This window comes from Pelophylax lessonae (assembly GCF_965119305.1).
Source record: "Pelophylax lessonae genome assembly, chromosome: 12".
Classification (NCBI taxonomy): Eukaryota; Metazoa; Chordata; class Amphibia; order Anura; family Ranidae; genus Pelophylax; species Pelophylax lessonae.
Window position 1 is genome coordinate 24031208 of NC_138779.1, and position 17339 is coordinate 24048546.

Genomic DNA, 17339 nt, shown 5'->3' on the forward strand with positions numbered 1-17339 from the left:
GTGTTCAGCATAGCTGGACATGCGATCTGTCCTTCTGTCACACAGTCACCTCCCCCCCCCCACACGTCAGTAAGCACCAGGCATACATTAACCCCTCCCTCTCCAATAAAATTAACCCCTTCCCTGCCAGTGTCATTTTTACAGTAACAGTGCATATATATAGCACTGATTACTGTAGAAATGTCACTGGTAACCCCAAAAGTGTCAAAAATGTCAGTCAAGGGTCCGATCTGTCCACCGCAATGTCGCAGTCCCGCAAAAAAAATCGCAGATCACCGCCATTACGCGTTAAAAAAAAAAACACCAAAAATGACAGAAATCTTTCCCTTAGTTAGTAAACGCAATAACTTTTGCGCAAACCAATCAAAATACGCTTATTGCAATTTTTTTTTTTTTTTTTTTTACTAAACATAGGTAGCAGAAAACAAATTGGCCAAAAATTAAAAAAAAAATTTGATTTTTACATTTTTTTGGGGGGGGAATTTCATATAAAAAAATGTGAAAAATATTGTTATTTCTTCAAAATAAACGCTCTTTTTTTGTTTATAGCGCAAAAAGTAAAAATCGCACAGGTGAGCAAATACCACCAAAAGAAAGCTCTGTTTGTGGGAAAAAAAGGACGTAAATTTTGTTTGGGTACGGCGTCGCACGACCGCGCAATTGTCAGTTAAAGTCGCACAGCGCCGAATCGCAAAAAGTGGCCTGGACGGAAGACAGCAAAATCCTCCGGTGGTAAAGTGGTTAAACCTGACAGGGCACACCTGTGAAGTGAAAACCATTTCATGCGACTTCCTCTTGAAGTGTAAAGCCCCGTACACACGTACCGATTGTCGATTCGGCTGACGACCGATCGGCCGATTGTAGGCTTGTTAGTATGATGCTTTCGACAGCGCATTTTCGGCCGAACAGAATCTGTCGTGCAAGCATTAAAATTTTTGTTGGCCGTCACCAGAACGGCCGATTGTTCGCCAGTCAGTACAAAATTCGGCCGACAGACAGCCGATTAGCAAGACTGGGCATGCTCAGAAAAGAAAAAAGACAAGGAAAGTTAACCATCCCATGACATCACTTCTGCAGTTGGTTGTTGTTGGCCGACAAAATTAGTGTGCAGTCTTTTGCAGTTTTCAGCCGACAGGACAGCACCGGACAGGACAGAGAAAGGAATGCCCAGATAGTGTAATTGCGTATAACTCTTTTATTATAACATAAATAAAATATCGCACTCACAGGTTATGGTGTCTGCCTGACTCTAGGATCTGGGTATGGTTTTAAATCTCCCGCTCCGTCTGCTGCAGTACAAGCCGCAAACGTGGACTCCTCTCTTCTTTGATTCTGTTGTCTTTGATCCTCCCGTTCTTTCATTGTCCCCAATCCATCTGCCAATAGTACCGAGCCTTTAGAGGCACTCTGCACATGCTCAGTTTGGTGTGTATTGCTAGAGATGTTTTTTTTTTTTTTTTTTTTTTGGGGGGGGGGGGTGCAAGTGATCAGCACAGGGCCAATCAGCACTGTCCAAACAGAGGTTCTGAGGTCCTGCAACCTCATAGGACAGTCAGAGGAGAATGAAAACTCTTCCTGCAAGCTTTATCCACACTCTGATAGAAGTCACAAGACTGCTATATACTGCTGATGAGAAAAGGTATTTAGCAGTTTATATTTACTAAAATAATTGCATTTCCATGTTCTGTGTACTGTGGGAGAGCAGATATAGTGACTGCAGGCTCCTGGGGAGAGCAGATATAGTGACTGCAGGCTCCTGGGGAGAGCAGATATAGTGACTGCAGGCTCCTGGGGAGAGCAGATATAGTGACTGCAGGCTCCTGGGGAGAGCAGATATAGTGACTGCAGGCTCCTGGGGAGAGCAGATATAGTGACTGCAGGCTCCTGGGGAGAGCAGATATAGTGACTGCAGGCTCCTGGGGAGACCAGATATAGTGACTGCAGGCTCCTGGGGAGATCAGATATAGTGACTGCAGGCTCCTGGGGAGACCAGATATAGTGACTGCAGGCTCCTGGGTAGAGCAGATATAGTGACTGCAGGCTCCTGGGTAGAGCAGATATAGTGACTGCAGGCTCCTGGGTAGAGCAGATATAGTGACTGCAGGCTCCTGGGTAGAGCAGATATAGTGACTGCAGGCTCCTGGGTAGAGCAGATATAGTGACTGCAGGCTCCTGGGGAGACCAGATATAGTGACTGCAGGCTCCTGGGGAGACCAGATATAGTGACTGCAGGCTCCTGGGGAGACCAGATATAGTGACTGCAGGCTTCTGGGGAGAGCAGATATAGTGACTGCAGGCTCCTGGGGAGAGCAGATATAGTGACTGCAGGCTCCTGGAGAGAGCAGATATAGTGACTGCAGGCTCCTGGAGAGAGCAGATATAGTGACTGCCGACTCCTGGGTTTAGTAACACTTTGTGTATATTTTGTCTGTGCTGTTGATACATACAGGATTTACTAGTTCCACCAGTATGGACAGATGCAAACATTCCTTATTTTAGGTGGAGTTTATAAATAAAATAATTGCTCTAAATCAGGACTTGACAAACCCAGGTTGCCATTGTGACCAGAAGTTTGGACCTTGCGCCTGGGCTACCACACACCCTACCAAAAAAAATTGGTAATTTATTGCATTTTTGTGCCCCCTAAAGTTAACTTTTAGTGTGTGTGTGTGTGTGTGTGTGTGTGTGTGTGTGTGTTTTTTTTTTTTTTCTGAAATTTTTGCTTCCTAGACCTTTGTGATAATATTGTGTGACACGAAAAAATTACCACTCTTTTATTTTCTTGAGTGTTTCTCAACTATAGTTCTCAGGGCACACTAACAAGCCAGATTTTAAGTATTACCTTGGGGAGATGCAGACTAGAATACTGCAATCACTGAGCAGCAAATATCACCTGTGATGTATTTCAGTTTTTTTTTTTTTTTCAAACCTGGCCTGTTAGTGTGCCCTGAGGACCGGAGTTGGGAAACCAGTGGTGGAGCTGCCAATTCTGATGTTCAATGACTAATGCCAATCAAGCTCCACGGTGCCGGGCAGTGAGCACAGGGCCCACTAGAGGACGTCGGGCCCTCAGGCCACCCTCAGGAAGTCTTTCTGATTGTTTGGTCAGAGACATTCATAACAGTGACCTGCTGGAGGTCATTTTGTAGGGCTCTGGCAGAGCTCATCCTGTTCCTCCTTGCACAAAGGAGCAGATACCGGTCTTACTGATGGGTTAAGGAACTTCTTTGGCCCTGTCTGGCTCTCCTAGAGTAACTGCCTGTCTCCTGGAATCTCCTCCATGCTGTTGAGACTGTGCTGGGAGACACAGCAAACCTTCTGGCAATGTCATGTATTGATGTGCCATCCTGGAGGAGTTGGACTGCCTGTGCAACCTCTATAGGGTCCAGGTATCGCCTCATGCTACCAGTAGTGACACTGACCCCAGCCAAATGCAAAATAAGTGATAAACAGTCAGAAAAGATGAGTAAGGAAAATAATGTCCGTGACCTCCACCTGTAAAACCATCCCTGTTTTAAAGGTCGCCTCATTGTTGCCCATCTAGTGCACCAGTTATTTCATTAACACCAAAGCAACTGAAACTGATTAACAACCCCCTCTGCTACTTAACTGACCAGATCAATATCCCAGGAGTTTAATTGACTTGATGCTACACTCTGAGTAAAAGCTCCTTTAATTTTTTTGAGCAGTGTGTGTGTGTGTAAAATAAGTGTATGTATGTATATAATGTTAGGGTCCTTTCACAGTCCATATACTTCACAACTTCGTGTGCTCACATTCCAACTTCCTGTAACACCACTTTTAAAGGGCCTCTTACCAGATGATGTGGAACATTGAAATACAAATGGTCACCATAAATGCTTGTTGTTGCTTTAAACGTGATTCTCCAAGCACCAGACACGTCTTCCATCAGGATTACTCCACCAATGTTGAAGACCTATCAGAAAATAAAAGGACATTTACCCATAGTGTAACCCATAAAATTTGAATTTATTTAAAAAAAATTAGTTAAGTGCCGCAGCACTAACAGTAGCACACAAAGAACTATGAATTACATGTGCATCGATTAACAAAAAAAAAAAAACGCATGCAGCAGATGTGAAAGCTTCCAAAGTAGCAGGTTGTACTAGCCGTATCAGACTCTAAATGAAGGTCGATGGGCGTATGTGAGAATGTAACACCGTAGCCATGCCCAATGCGTTTCGTCAGCAAGGTAACGTCATCAGGGGACCAGCTAGTAGTAGTTTAATGGGTACAAAAAGGCCTCCATGATTGAACCCCTTGTATTGTATATTTTATATAGATTTTAAAACCTAGACATCCCTGGGTTTAACTAGTTCTACTCTTTGGACGCATCTGTTATGTCCAAAAGAATGAACAGGTTAAAACATGCTTAGTAATTTCTTTTTATCTGGGGGCTCCTTGATTTAAAGCATGGGTGTCCAACCATTTGGCTTCTCTGGGCCACATTGTGTGTAGAGAAATTTTCTCGGGCCACATATAAAATATATACTATAGTGAAGGTATACAAGTAATAAAACGCCACCGCGCCCTTCCCGCGCCTCTCCCACACTAATTTAACACAACTAGAGGATGATCAAATGGAGTCAGGAAACAGAAATTTACTTCTTCTGAGAGATATTAAAGGAACACTCTAACCACCATTACCACTTCAGTGATTTGAAGTGGTGATGGTGGTAGGAGTCTCAGAAACACTGCACATGCTGGGATATTTACAGTTATGTGGTGGGGGATAGTTGCACCCCTAGCACATGTGACTTAGGCAGCCAGAAAATGTAATTTCCTTATTCATGTATGAACAAGGACATGACATATTATGACAAAACACAACTAGTTATTAAAATAACGTATTGCAACAATTTTACACACGCTAATGCACATACCTTTTCTACTTATTTTGCAGACTGCTGGTGGGTAGTGTTGGCGGTTACTGCTGGCGGGTAATGCTGGTCATGACATTGGGTACTGCTGGAGGAAGCAGTGGCTGCAGTAGAGAGCAGAGCCGCTGCTTCCTGTATGGCTCCTGTCACAGGTGGAGAGCATTTCATATCACGCCGCCTGTGACAGAGCCGGAACTATATAGGAAGCAGCGGCTCTGTCACTGACTGCAAACAGAAGTCTCCCGAGGCAGCTGGGAGATCACAGGGCACTTGCTCCCTAGTGCGTGCCCATCCAATGCAGCCTAAACAGTGCCCATCCAATGCAGCCTCACCAGTGCATGCCAATCCAATGCAGCCTGATCAGTGCCCATCCAATGCAGCCTCACCAGTGCGTGCCCATCTAGTGCATTCTGATCAGTGCCCATCTAATGCAGCCTCACCAGTGCCCATCCAATGCAGCTTCACCAGTGCATGCCCATCCAATGCAGCCTGATCAGCTTCCATCCAATGCAGCCTCACCAGTGCATGTCCATCCAATGCAGCCTGATCAGCTTCCATCCAATGCATCCTCACTAGTGCATGCCCGTCCAATGCAGCCTCAGCAGTGCATGCCCATCCAATGCAGTCTGCAATGAAGGGAGAGTAGAGTCTCTGGATTGCACAGAAGAAGGGATTTCCTGTTTACCCGGCAACCGCTGTCATATGAAGTCCTGCCTCCTGGACAAACTCCTATGATAGACGTCACCAATGTGCTGTCTATTATAGGAACCGATCCAGGAGGCGGGGCTTCGTATGACAGCGGCCGCGGGTAAGCAGGAAATCCCCGCTCTGTTTGTAATCCGGCAGCGCTTTTTTTTTTTTTTTTAACATGTTATACTTACCTGATCTTTGCAATAGTTTTGGATCCTCCTCCTTCTGTTGTTCCCTGCCGGTGCTCAGGGTTCCCCCCCCCCCACCCGATTGCCCCCATAGCAAGCCACTTGCATATGGTGGCACTTGTGCATGCTCAATCTCTAGCCCTGCTGTGTGTGTGAATAGGGCTTGGCTCTGCCCCCCTCTTCTCACCACTTGCTCTGATTGACAGCAGCAGGAGCCAATGAGAAATGAAAGAGCAGGGAATCCTTGGCTCTCATGCACGTCTCTGGTTTGAGATCAGGCTCCAGTATGTATTTGGGGGTGGGGGCTGCAGGGGGAGCTGCATGCAGAATGTTTTTTACCTTACTGAATAGAATGCAGTACCACTACTGTTAAGATGGTAAACGAGAGGAGATCAGGGAACATCCCCTCTCCTATCTCCTCTGCATTGTGAACTGGAAGCGTTCAGCTCTGAGCACTTCCAGTTCAGCGCTGTCACAATTCTTTCTAGAAAGGGCTGACTGAGCACACACCTGTACTTGGTTTGCTAGAGCAGAATACATGAGCGACATTAGGGGGTCCAATAGACCCCCCTAAAAGCACCTGTCATCCGCCCAATGCTAAAACATAGGGAGGTTAACTTGCAATAGCTGTCAAGTTTAAGAGTTGAAAAGTCAGTAGGTTTTTTATCCTAATGCATTCTATGCATTAAGATAAAAAGCCTTCAGTGTGTAGCAGGCGCCCCAGCACCCCGTAATACTTTCCTGGGCCCCATCTCTATGCAGCGATGTCCACAAGTTCCTCGGCTGTTAGGGACTCTGCCTCCTGATTGGCTGAGACACTGCAGCGGCGCCATTGGCTCCCGCTGCTGTCAATCAAAGTCAGTTAGCCAATCAGGAGGGGGGGGGGCGAACAGCAGCTCAATGTCTAAATGGACACAAGGAGCTGCAGCTCGGCTCGGGTGACCCCATAGCAAACAGCGTCCTGTGGGGGCACTCGACAGAAGGGAGGGGCGGGGAGCAACAATGAGGGACACGAAAAGAGGAGGATCCAGGCTGCCCTGTGCAAAATCACTGCACAGACCAGGTAAGTATAATATTTTTTTAAAAAAAAATAGATTAAAAGCAACTCTTTGCTCTGCGCACACCTGCAAATGCAAACGCGTGCACGTATTTGCTAACCGCGATTACGCCACTGAGAGTGGCAGTGAGAGCAGTGGCTATGGAGGCATTTAAAGTGGTTGTATTCTATGCATGAAGGTAAAAAACTTTGCGTACTGCAGCACCCCCTCTAAAATGTACCTGGGCCCCAGGCCTCTCCCTCATTTGGCTGAGATGGCAGCGATAGCCATTGGCTTCCGCTACTGTCAAACACAGCCAGTGAGCCAATGAGGAGGTGGCGAATCGCATTCTGTGTGTGGATGGACACATGGAGCAGCTGCTCTGGAGCAAGCCTGCCCAGGTGCCCCCATAGAAAGCTGCTTGCTATGGGGCCACTAGACAGGAGGAAGGGAGTGCAGCAATAGGCAGTTTAATAAAATGTTACAACTAACAAAGTAAATATCTAGCCAAATCCATATCTGCAGTGTCCCCGTCCCGCTGATGATAGCAAACCATGGCAGCAGGTGCACACAAGACTGTGGGAGATGTCCAGCGGTCCGCCCCCAAGCTGACATCACTTCCGCCTTATACCCACAGGAGTCTCATAACTTTCTGTGAGTTGTTATAACATTTTAATAAACTGCCTCCCTATTCCTGCACTAGATGGCATTTCGCTTTCTTTACTGGGTTCACACACACACTGGAGCGGTTTGAGAAATCGCATGTGATTCCAACAGAAATCAATCTGCATTTCTGTTCAAATTGCATGCGATTCTTTGCAGTGTTTTTTTTTTTTGCTCCCATTCATTTTGTATGGACACAATTTGCACCGCAAAGTAGCGGTGTTCGTATTCCTCAATAAAAATCTGATATCCGTGCATCCCGAATTATAACCCGTCTGTTTTTTGGGTTTTTTTTTTTTTTTTTTGGCCATCTGTGTCCCACTGGGAAGATTTACCTTCACTTCCTGACCTGTAGCCAAAATAGAAAGTGAGAGCAAATCCCTGCAAATTAGGGGAATCCATTGAGGTTCCCATTGGAAGAATTTCCCTCTTACTGTTCTTGGGACAATCCAAAATTTTGGGAATTTCTGTTACTTTCAATGATAATGATACACAGGACAAAGAGAGAGTGAATCTCCCTAACGGGAGCACAGACGGCAATAAAAATATGACAGCCGTTCTAATCCCTATCCACTCTATCCAAAACTAAAAAAGTTTTGCCTTTAGTTATACTTTATACTAATGTAAGGAGCACAAGTCTACTATGAGTTTAATATTACTTTAAATGTTGATATTCAGTTTTCTTATATGCAGTCTTTCCATCCGCTACATCTTTAAATGTAAGAGTTGCGCCTAATGGCGATTTGACATTAATAATAAAAGGCGTTTTATATTGTGCAGGGTATTAAAGATTCCATTTGGGGAATTTGTACGATCTCTAAGCTCGATGCCCGGATCCAGCAGAGAAGAGAGGAGCAGAGAAAGAGACGGGCAAGTAGTGCCCTGGCCCAGCGGAGGGCTCAGAGTGAAGAGCGGAAGCCGGAGAAGTGAGTAGTTCTGATCTGCAGTTTGAATTGTTCGTCAAAATAAATCTTTCATTCATCAACGGACACAGCACTCCATAAATCATAACTACTGGGTTATATTGCCTCCTCCAGGAGTAGGACTAGGCAGAACAAAAAACACCTGGCTACGCCCGTGGGCTGTCCTCAGCTGGTATATAACCCCTCCTGTTTCCTCTAGGTAATCAGTTTTAATCTATCTAGTCAGGAGTAAGGACCTAGGCTCCCGGCTGGGATCTCTTGTCCTAGAAATATTTTTTTTCTCCTTCCTTACTTTTGTTTTTTATTGCGGGCGATCTACAATCAACTGCTGGGCTGGGTAACAGGCTGGATAATGTAGATCCAGTGGTTTCCCCCCGAGCCCAGCCAGCGAGTGCATGCATGCGCACTAGTGTGGGCGGCGACATAGCCTCACGGAAAGAGGCTGGCCCGCGAGTTAAACATCTTGCAGGGTCGCATACGACTGGGCTTGTGTCTGAGTCGCAGCGGTCCCTTGGCCGACCACTCCTCTACTTCAGTTGCGAGGATTCTGTCTGGAGCGTTACCCGCACCATGGAAGTACCGTACAGTCCCTCTTCTCCCCTTTTTGGCATTTTTTTTATTTATTTATTTATTTTTTTTGTTGGGGGTGAACGCGGATAACCTTTTTCTCCTTTTCTGTGGCTCGGATCTTAACCTTTCTTTAACAGGGCATTGATCAGAAGTTGGCCTTGAGTACCATCAAGGGCCAGGTGTCTGCCCTGGCAATCTTTTTTTTTTTTCAGCAACCCCTAGCCAAGCACTCTTAGTTCGTACCTTTTAATTTAGGGGGTTCGACATGTGGCTCCACCTGTACGGTCTCTTTTGCCCCCATGGGATTTAAATTTAGTACTTTTGCGGTTCTCCAGAAACCTCCATTTGGGAATATTCGGGAGATTCCATTACGTACGTTATCCCAGAAGGTGACATTCTTGGTGGCTATTGCCTCAGCCCGCAGGGTATCGGAATTGGCGGCATTATCCTGTCGCAGTCCCTATTTAGTGGTCCATAGGGATACAGTAGTTCTTCATCCCTGTCCATCATTCCTGCCCAAATTTGTCTCTGACCTCCATTTGAATGAGGACATTATGTTGCATTCCTTGTATCCCAAGTCAGCTTATCCCAAGGAATTTGTTTAGCATACTTTGGATGTGGTTCCTGCGATTCGGGTGTCTCTGGCAGCTACTGAGTCCTTTCAGGGGTCACACTTGCCTTTTGTGGTTATGGACGGACAGACCAAGAAAAGGGCTGGCCACTTCTTTAAAGCGGAGTTCCGGGCACAAAAAAGATTTTTTTTTTGTGCCCCTCCGCTAGGTATGCCGCACCTGAAAAGGAATTGGATAGTTATTTTTTTTTTTTTTTTGTTTACTCACCTTTTTATTGACGATCGTAAATACTCACCTATGACAGCTTCCTCCTCCAGCGCCGAGGCTCACCCCGTCACTTCCTGCCTCGCGATGATTCCTGGGAGCTAAACGTCATAGCTCCCAGGAATCAATGCGCCGCACCGGCCCCACTCGTCATTTCCGGGCGACGCCGCATTCCCCTGCTAAACAGCTTCTGGGCATGCCCAGAAGCTGTTTAGGAATGCGGCGCCGCGCCGGAAGTGACGAGAGGGGCCGGTGCAGTGCATTCTGGGACACGAAGACGCGGAAGAAGACAGAGAAGAGGACCGCGCCGGCTTCAGCTGCCCACAACCGAGATGGAAACGCTGTGGAAGAAAATTTCTAAGTAAGTATTTCTTCTAAAAGGTAAGTGCGAACCGGGACAGATCAGAGGCTAGCCATTGTGGAATGTACTAGCCCTGACTGTCCCGGGGGTATGTTTAACAAAAAAACGTTTCTCTGCCCGGAACTCCGCTTTAATGACCATCCCCAGATGGATCAGACAGACGGTGACTCAGGCCTATTCCATTAAAGGTCAGGTTCCACCTTTCCCTGTCACGGTGCATTCTATTCGGGCGCTGAGTGCTTCTTGGGCCTTCCGTCATCAGTCATCAATATCGCAAATTTGCAAGGTGGCCACTTGGTCGTCCTTGCATACCTTCACAAAATTCTATAAGGTAGATACTTTGGCATCTGTGGATACTTCTTTTGGTCGCAAAGTTTTGCAGGTTACTGTTTGAGTTCCCTCTTGAGGGGTGTTTTTCTTTAAACTTTTATTTTTCAGACAGGTCTCTTGTGATCCGTTTAAGGCTCCGGTGTCCTGGTTAAGGGCTCTTATGTTTAGCCTTGGGTTATTTTCCCTACCCCTCATTTTCCTTTTGGCACTGCTTTTGGATGTCCCAGTAGTTTTGATTTATGGAGCGCTGTGTCCGTTGATGAACGAAATCGAAAATGGGATTTTTTGTACTTCCCTTAAAATCCAGTTCATCGATGGACACAGCACCCACCCCTCTATGGAGTTCTGAGACTTCTAATGCTGCTTGCTATTAAACTGATTACCTAGAGTAGAGATGGGGATTATATACCAAGCTAAGGACAGCCCATGGGCGTAGCCAAGTGTTTTTTGTTATGCTTAGTCCTACTCCTGGAGGAGGCAATATAACCCAGTAGTCATAATTTATGGAGCGCTGTGTCCGTCAAGAGAAATAGATTTTACGGGAAGTACAAAAATCCCATTATTCAGGATAACGTCCTAGAATCTCTCTGGACATGCTGCACCTTGCTTCTGTATTACTGGTTGCCAAAACGAGGCTTTCTCTGTTGCTGTTATTGTTATAATTTAAAGCTAAAGTCTGGGCCAAACAAAAATCTTCTTTTTGTAAATTTCTGTTTTTTATAAAAAAAAAAAAACATACAAAATAAAATGAACAATAGAATATTGTTGCCAGTACAAAAATTGAAGGGGTCTCGCAGGACCAGCAACTAAGTCCCAGATTCTCACTGGTGGAATGCGGGAAACCCTGTGATTCAGTGCTGATTCCCGCATCACACCAGAATCGCACTGGGATCTGCGAACCGACAGGTTTTCCTGTAAGGAATGGGAACAACCAAAATTACCCTCGGTTGTTGCCAAACGTTTTGCTGTACGTTACCTTTTCAGGAGTCACTTTTCAAAAAGTGGACTAATCCACCAGTGGTGGACCCTCCTGTTTCCAGGTTGAACAAAGCTGCCATGATCCCAGTAGAGGAATCTGCGAACTGCTGGGGGAGTCAATGTAAAGTTAATCACACCCCCAGATCAGATCGCAGTGCAAACTGTGAAATGGTGCAGGAATCGGATCGCATAGGTGTGAATACCCATGCGATCCGATTCCAGTGAAGACTAAAAAAAGGGTCCTGAACCATTTTGGTGCAAATGCGATTCTGTTTCAGCCATACAGTTTGTATAGCTGAAATCACAGTGGACAGACATGTGATCTGCACAGCAATGCGGTGCGAATCACATGCAATGTCTGACATCACACTAGTGTGAACTAGCCCTAAATGATTAAACAGCAAAGGAAAAAAAAACAACTTCACATTCCCGATTTCCCCCTATTCTGGGTGAGATCCCACCATACAGGAGTCTGGAGACCCCATGGGGTCGACAAGTCATTCCCAGACTTGAGACAAAAATCATTACATATATTCCTCAATAGCCGTAAAGAATATAAACTCACTTTGTGTGCACCTAATGCCTTTGCAAACCTAGATAATACCTAGTAAAAATTAGTAATGACCTAATCACTGTGCTGTACATAGCCTGTGCAGAGAGCAGAGCTGTGGGAGGGACCCAGCAGGTTCCACCCACTGCAGGCTGCCTGCAGAAACTACAGGAGGGGGCGGAGACGAGACCAGTCACCCTGCACAAAGAGAGAGCGCAGTAGTGAGCGGTCTGTATTACAGGAAGCTCCTGTGCAGAGGGAAAGTCTCACACTGGATTACTGCACAGATGTGGAAGAAATACACAAAGCACACCAAGATTCCAGGAAGAATATTCATGACTCTTGTATTTTAGACAATATTTGCTTATCCTGGAGTCCAGCTTTAAAGTAGACCATCTACTACAAAAACCTGTGTTTTTTTTTTTTTTTTTGTTTGTTTTTTGTTTTTTTTTTTTTTTTTTTTTTTTAGTATTGCCAGGAAATTAAAATTATCAAAGGCTAAGTTCACATTCTACAAAAAATGATTTCAAGGGGCCCTAACAGTTTTTAATGTAGGTAGAAGCAGATACCATCCCAGTAGGCTGTTTCTGTACCTGTGCAGCCTGGCCCACACACTTCATTGCTGACCTCCTTCTGTCCTGTATTTATTGCAGGACACAGCAGCTGGGATATAGGCTGCAAAAAACAAACAAAATCCCCTGAATTGAACATGAACCTGATTTACTGTGATACCACATTAACCAGATTTTCCCTTGCCTCCTCAGCGAACCGCGTATCGTCACCCGAATATTTCAGTGTTGTGCGTGGAATGGTGGTGTATTCTGGGTATGGAGTTCCTTTCTTTTTTACATTCAAATTTATTATTATTTATTTTTTTTTTTTTTTTGTTTTGTAATAGTGGAATTCCAGCTTACACCTAACTAGCCTTAAGGCCGGCTTCACACATGTGCGGCCACGGGTTCGTGCCTGAGGTCTGGTGTGTTCCTGTTCACTTGTTCATGTGTGATTTGGATCTAAATTGTAGCCTGAATTCGCACCTGAACTGGGCCCTTTTTCAATCCGGGCCACCCCCCTGTCTCTTCTCATTGGCTCACTTGACTATGATTGACAATGGCTTCTGCTGCTGTCTTAGCCAATGTGGGAGAGCCAAGGTTTTCGTGCACATCGCTGGATCGCGATAGGGCTGCTGCACACTGAAGGTTTTTTTTTTTACCTTCATGCATAAGGTAATAAACCTTCTGCCTTTACAGCCGCTTTAAAGTGAATTAGGTGTAAGCTGGAGTTCCACTTTACTATGCAGTTTGGTGATTTGCACTGTGTGACCTACAATGGCATTAACTGCTCTGCATTTTGTTTTGCAGTTGAGTCTGTTTTTGTTCTACCGAATGTTCATCCCGTTGCTGCAGTCAGTCACTGCGCGCATTATTGGTAAGTTCCATTGGCACTAAAGGGGGGGATTGGTATGGAATTGGTAAGTTCCATTGGCACTAAAGGGGGGGGATTGGTATGGAATTGGTAAGTTCCATTGGCACTGTTCTTTGAGATTAGCTTCATCTTCCACCTAACTTGATCTTTCAGTAAACACAGGCCGTCATGACATGAAACAGGACTGCCTCTGTGTATCTATTCTATGCAGAGTTATAAAAGCTAAACAGATAGACTTTGTTAGGTTGCAGGAAACTTGTCTGGCTCACAACAGTACATTTACAGCTTGACTCCCAATCTGAATACAGTCTGGAGTCTCTCATATTAAAGTCTAAGTTTAGCTAAGAATAACAAAATCAGCACAAGGGACATGCCTGTCAATGTGATGTGTCCCTTGTGCTGCTGGCTATTCTTTATGTTGAAATCTTCCTCCTCCCGAGCTCCAAGCCCCAAACCCTTCCTCCACCCCCTGTTCTCTTCTGGTGCACTAGGGGTTAATAGAGCCTGTGGGCCTGTGATAGGCACTTATCAAGAGTGACGACTATGCACGCCTTTTTCTACCACATTCCTCCATTCTTAGGAGCTGTACTATAGCTTCTCTGAATGAAAAACAATCTATGGATAGAGGAGATAGACCTCATTCATCTGCCCGTCCTCCATTCAAAGACACGAATTCCTAGTGACCAATCAGAAGTTTGCTTTTTAGAAGTTCAGACTGATCAGAAAGCTGATGCATGGTTTTAGAGCAGAAAACTCTACTTTACATTTTATTTTAAAATAAATACCTTTTTTAAAGTGGTTGTAACCCCTTAAATATTCCCAGTGAAGTGACTGACCTCAGGTGATAGAGATTAAAGCGGAGTTCCCCCCATTTTGCAAACTGTATAAAAATCGCTGCCATTCCTCAAATGAACACATCATTGGCGACTTTTTAACATTTTTACCTTGTTGCTAGGGTTACGCAATTATATGCCTTCTGCGGCGCACGGGTTCCTGGGAGATGTGTGTCATCCTTCCCAGGAGCCCGTGGGCATCGCTGCATGCAACCAGGAAGTGACGTGTGCTAGGCGGTGCTAAGCACCATTTTGGAAAAGGGAACACGGATGTTTTGTTGCCATTACACACAGAAGAGGCAGCGGCGGTTGAGGAGGTGAGTTGAATTGATTTGAGGCGCTTCATGTGCATGCAAGGCTATTCAGTCCATTGCCCATATTACTTTGTTTCCATAACAACGGGGCGGGACCTTTCTACGACGCCGCCGTCAAGATGCCAACCAGGGACTCAACCGCCCGTCCTTTGCGCATGCGCGAGATCCGGAGGTGCATGCTGGGTAACCAGCAGCACCTATTGTCGGAAGTAGGAACATGTGGGCTTCACATGACCACAATTAAGATGGGAGCCCGCTGCAGAGGGAATATCAAGGTTAGTTTAAGAAGAATATAATGTATAACACATTATGTACTGTAAGGAGCAAGGAAAAAATTAAGTCGCCAATGCTGTGTTCATTTGAGGAATGCCAGCGTTTGCAAAACGGGTGGAACTCCGCTTTAAACAAATCCTCCTATATAAGTGGTACCTGTTTATCTGCAGCCCTCTTGTCTACATCCGTTCAAAGTGTAAAATTTATAAAGCTTGATATTCAGAAAGCAGGGGGCGGGAGTTTGAAGCTACACTCTGCAGAGCTCAGTGAGGAGAGCTCTGAGAGCTGATTGTAGGGAAGAGACACATCCCCCTCTACACAGGAACAGAGCTGAGGCTGTCAATTTCCGGTGTGGTGGAGCTCCCTCCCCTGTCACCTTTTCTCTCTTGGTGTCAGGAAAACTTATCAGATGTGACTTATGTAGATAGTAGAGGAAGGAAGCAGCAGACAGAAATGACACTTATTGCTCTGAAATGAGACAAGTACGCACTACAGAGGGGTATGCTTTGCTCATATTTCATGTCTGAGGTTTGCAACTACTTTTAAGGTAGACCTAAACCCTAAGTGATTGACATTTCATTTGCTAAAGCACTGTGTATTTTAAACAGTTTCTTTTTTTTTTTATGTAAAATACTTCCAACTTTTTTCATTTTTTTAGCAACTAATTACTGCTGATCTTCTGCAGCCATTTCTGCCTACATGTGGCTGCATGGCATTTGTGAGGCTGGGTTTCCTGGTGGCGACAATAGTGAACCATGTCTGTAAATGTGTGTTTAAAATGGCCACTTGTGGTCTTCATGGGAAGCCTGTGTGACATGATGACATCAGAGTAGCAATTTGGGAGAAACAAAGATAGCATTGGTCACTATATAATAGGAAGTTTAAATTCAAATTCAAATTGCAAGCAGACCGATTTGGGATCAAGCATGGACAATTGCCCCCCATAGGAAGCAGTTTCTTATGGGGGCACTCAGGGGTGGGAGAGGCGAGCCTGGGAGCGCCGACGGGAGGACCCCAGATGAGGAGGATCAGGGCTAAGTAAAGGAAGTATGACGTTTATTATTTTAAAGGTAACCAAAAATCACTTTAAAACTCTCGAAATTACTTTAACATAATGCAGCATATATGAGTTTACAGATTGGGCTTAGATGTACTTTAACCACTTGAGTTCCGGAAGGTTTTACCCCCCTTCAGGACCAGGCCAGGCCATTTTTTTTGTGCTACTTTAACTGGTAATTGCGTGGTCATGCAACACTGTATCCAAATTAAATTTAGATAATTTTTTTTTCACACAAATGGAGCTTTTTTCGGGGTATTTGATCACCACAGTTTTTTTTTTTTATTATTATTATTATATTCTGCTAGAAAACATATATTTAAATAAAAAATCTAGTTTCTTCATAAATTTTGGCCAAAACGTATTCGGTTACATATCTTTGTAAAAAAAAAAAAAAAATCCCAAGAGTGGATTGGTTTGCGTAAAGTGTCTACAAACTGTGGTGTGTGTGTGTGTGTGTGTGTGTGTGTATGTATGTGTATGTGTGTGTATATATATATATATATATATATATATATATATATATATATATATATATATATATATATATATACTGCACTATCGCAGTCTAAATATAAAGCACTGATCACCACCATTAGTAGTTTTAAAAAAAAAATGAAAAAATTCTGGCATAATAAATAAACATTTTTTATATATATGTATTATGCCGGAATTTTTTATTTTTTTTACACTACTAATGGCGGTGATCAGTGCTTTATATTAAGACTGCGATATTGCGGGGGACAATCTGTTACTAACTGATGCTGACTAACTGCCACTGACTTTAATACAGTGATAATACTATACGCTGTCACTGTACTAATGACACTGGCTGGGAAGGAGGTAACGTCTAGGGGCATTTAAGCGGTTAAATGTTTGTGTGTGTGTGTGCTGATATTTACTAAAGATTTTTTGTTTCTTATCCCTGCAGGGATAAGATACAGAGAATCTTTCCCTCTGTGTTTAGTGTCATCACAGGGCTCTGGGCTGTGATTGGACACAGCCGATCAGCAGGTCCCGGCCATAAATTATTGGCTGAGACCTGATGACAGACTCCAGCTGTGTACAATCACAGTGGGTGTTGGGGGGTGGGGAATACATGTGCTTGCCCTAAACCCAGACACAGTCATTGACGTTTGTGACTTTGCCTGTACGGGTCGCCAACCTGCAGTATATTGCGGGTGGTCGATCCACAAGTGGCTAAAAACTGCATTTCAGGTATGGATAATTTTGCATAGTTTGGTCCAGCTTGGACTAATGTAAATATGTGCCATACCTGGCTGATCCCTCATGGAAGCTGAAAATCAGTGTAGTAGACGCTGTTACTACAGTGAACGCCACTAGTTTCTAGGTACTGTTCCAATTGGCTACCCTGCTACTTGGTGAACACAGGAGGTCGTTCTCTGCACA

General features: G+C 44.7%; 1 protein-coding gene across 3 annotated transcripts in view; it reads left to right on the plus strand.

Moving 5' to 3' along the window:
* The window catches only part of EI24 (EI24 autophagy associated transmembrane protein), a 46833-nt gene that overhangs the window by 10865 nt on the left and 18629 nt on the right, over positions 1-17339 (plus strand). For all 3 annotated transcript variants that reach the window (XM_082273339.1, XM_082273341.1, XM_082273340.1), the window contains exons 3-5: positions 8260-8405; positions 12792-12852; positions 13389-13455. In XM_082273339.1, the coding sequence (XP_082129465.1) occupies positions 8260-8405; positions 12792-12852; positions 13389-13455 (274 nt within the window). The remainder of the gene's footprint in view (positions 1-8259; positions 8406-12791; positions 12853-13388; positions 13456-17339) is intronic.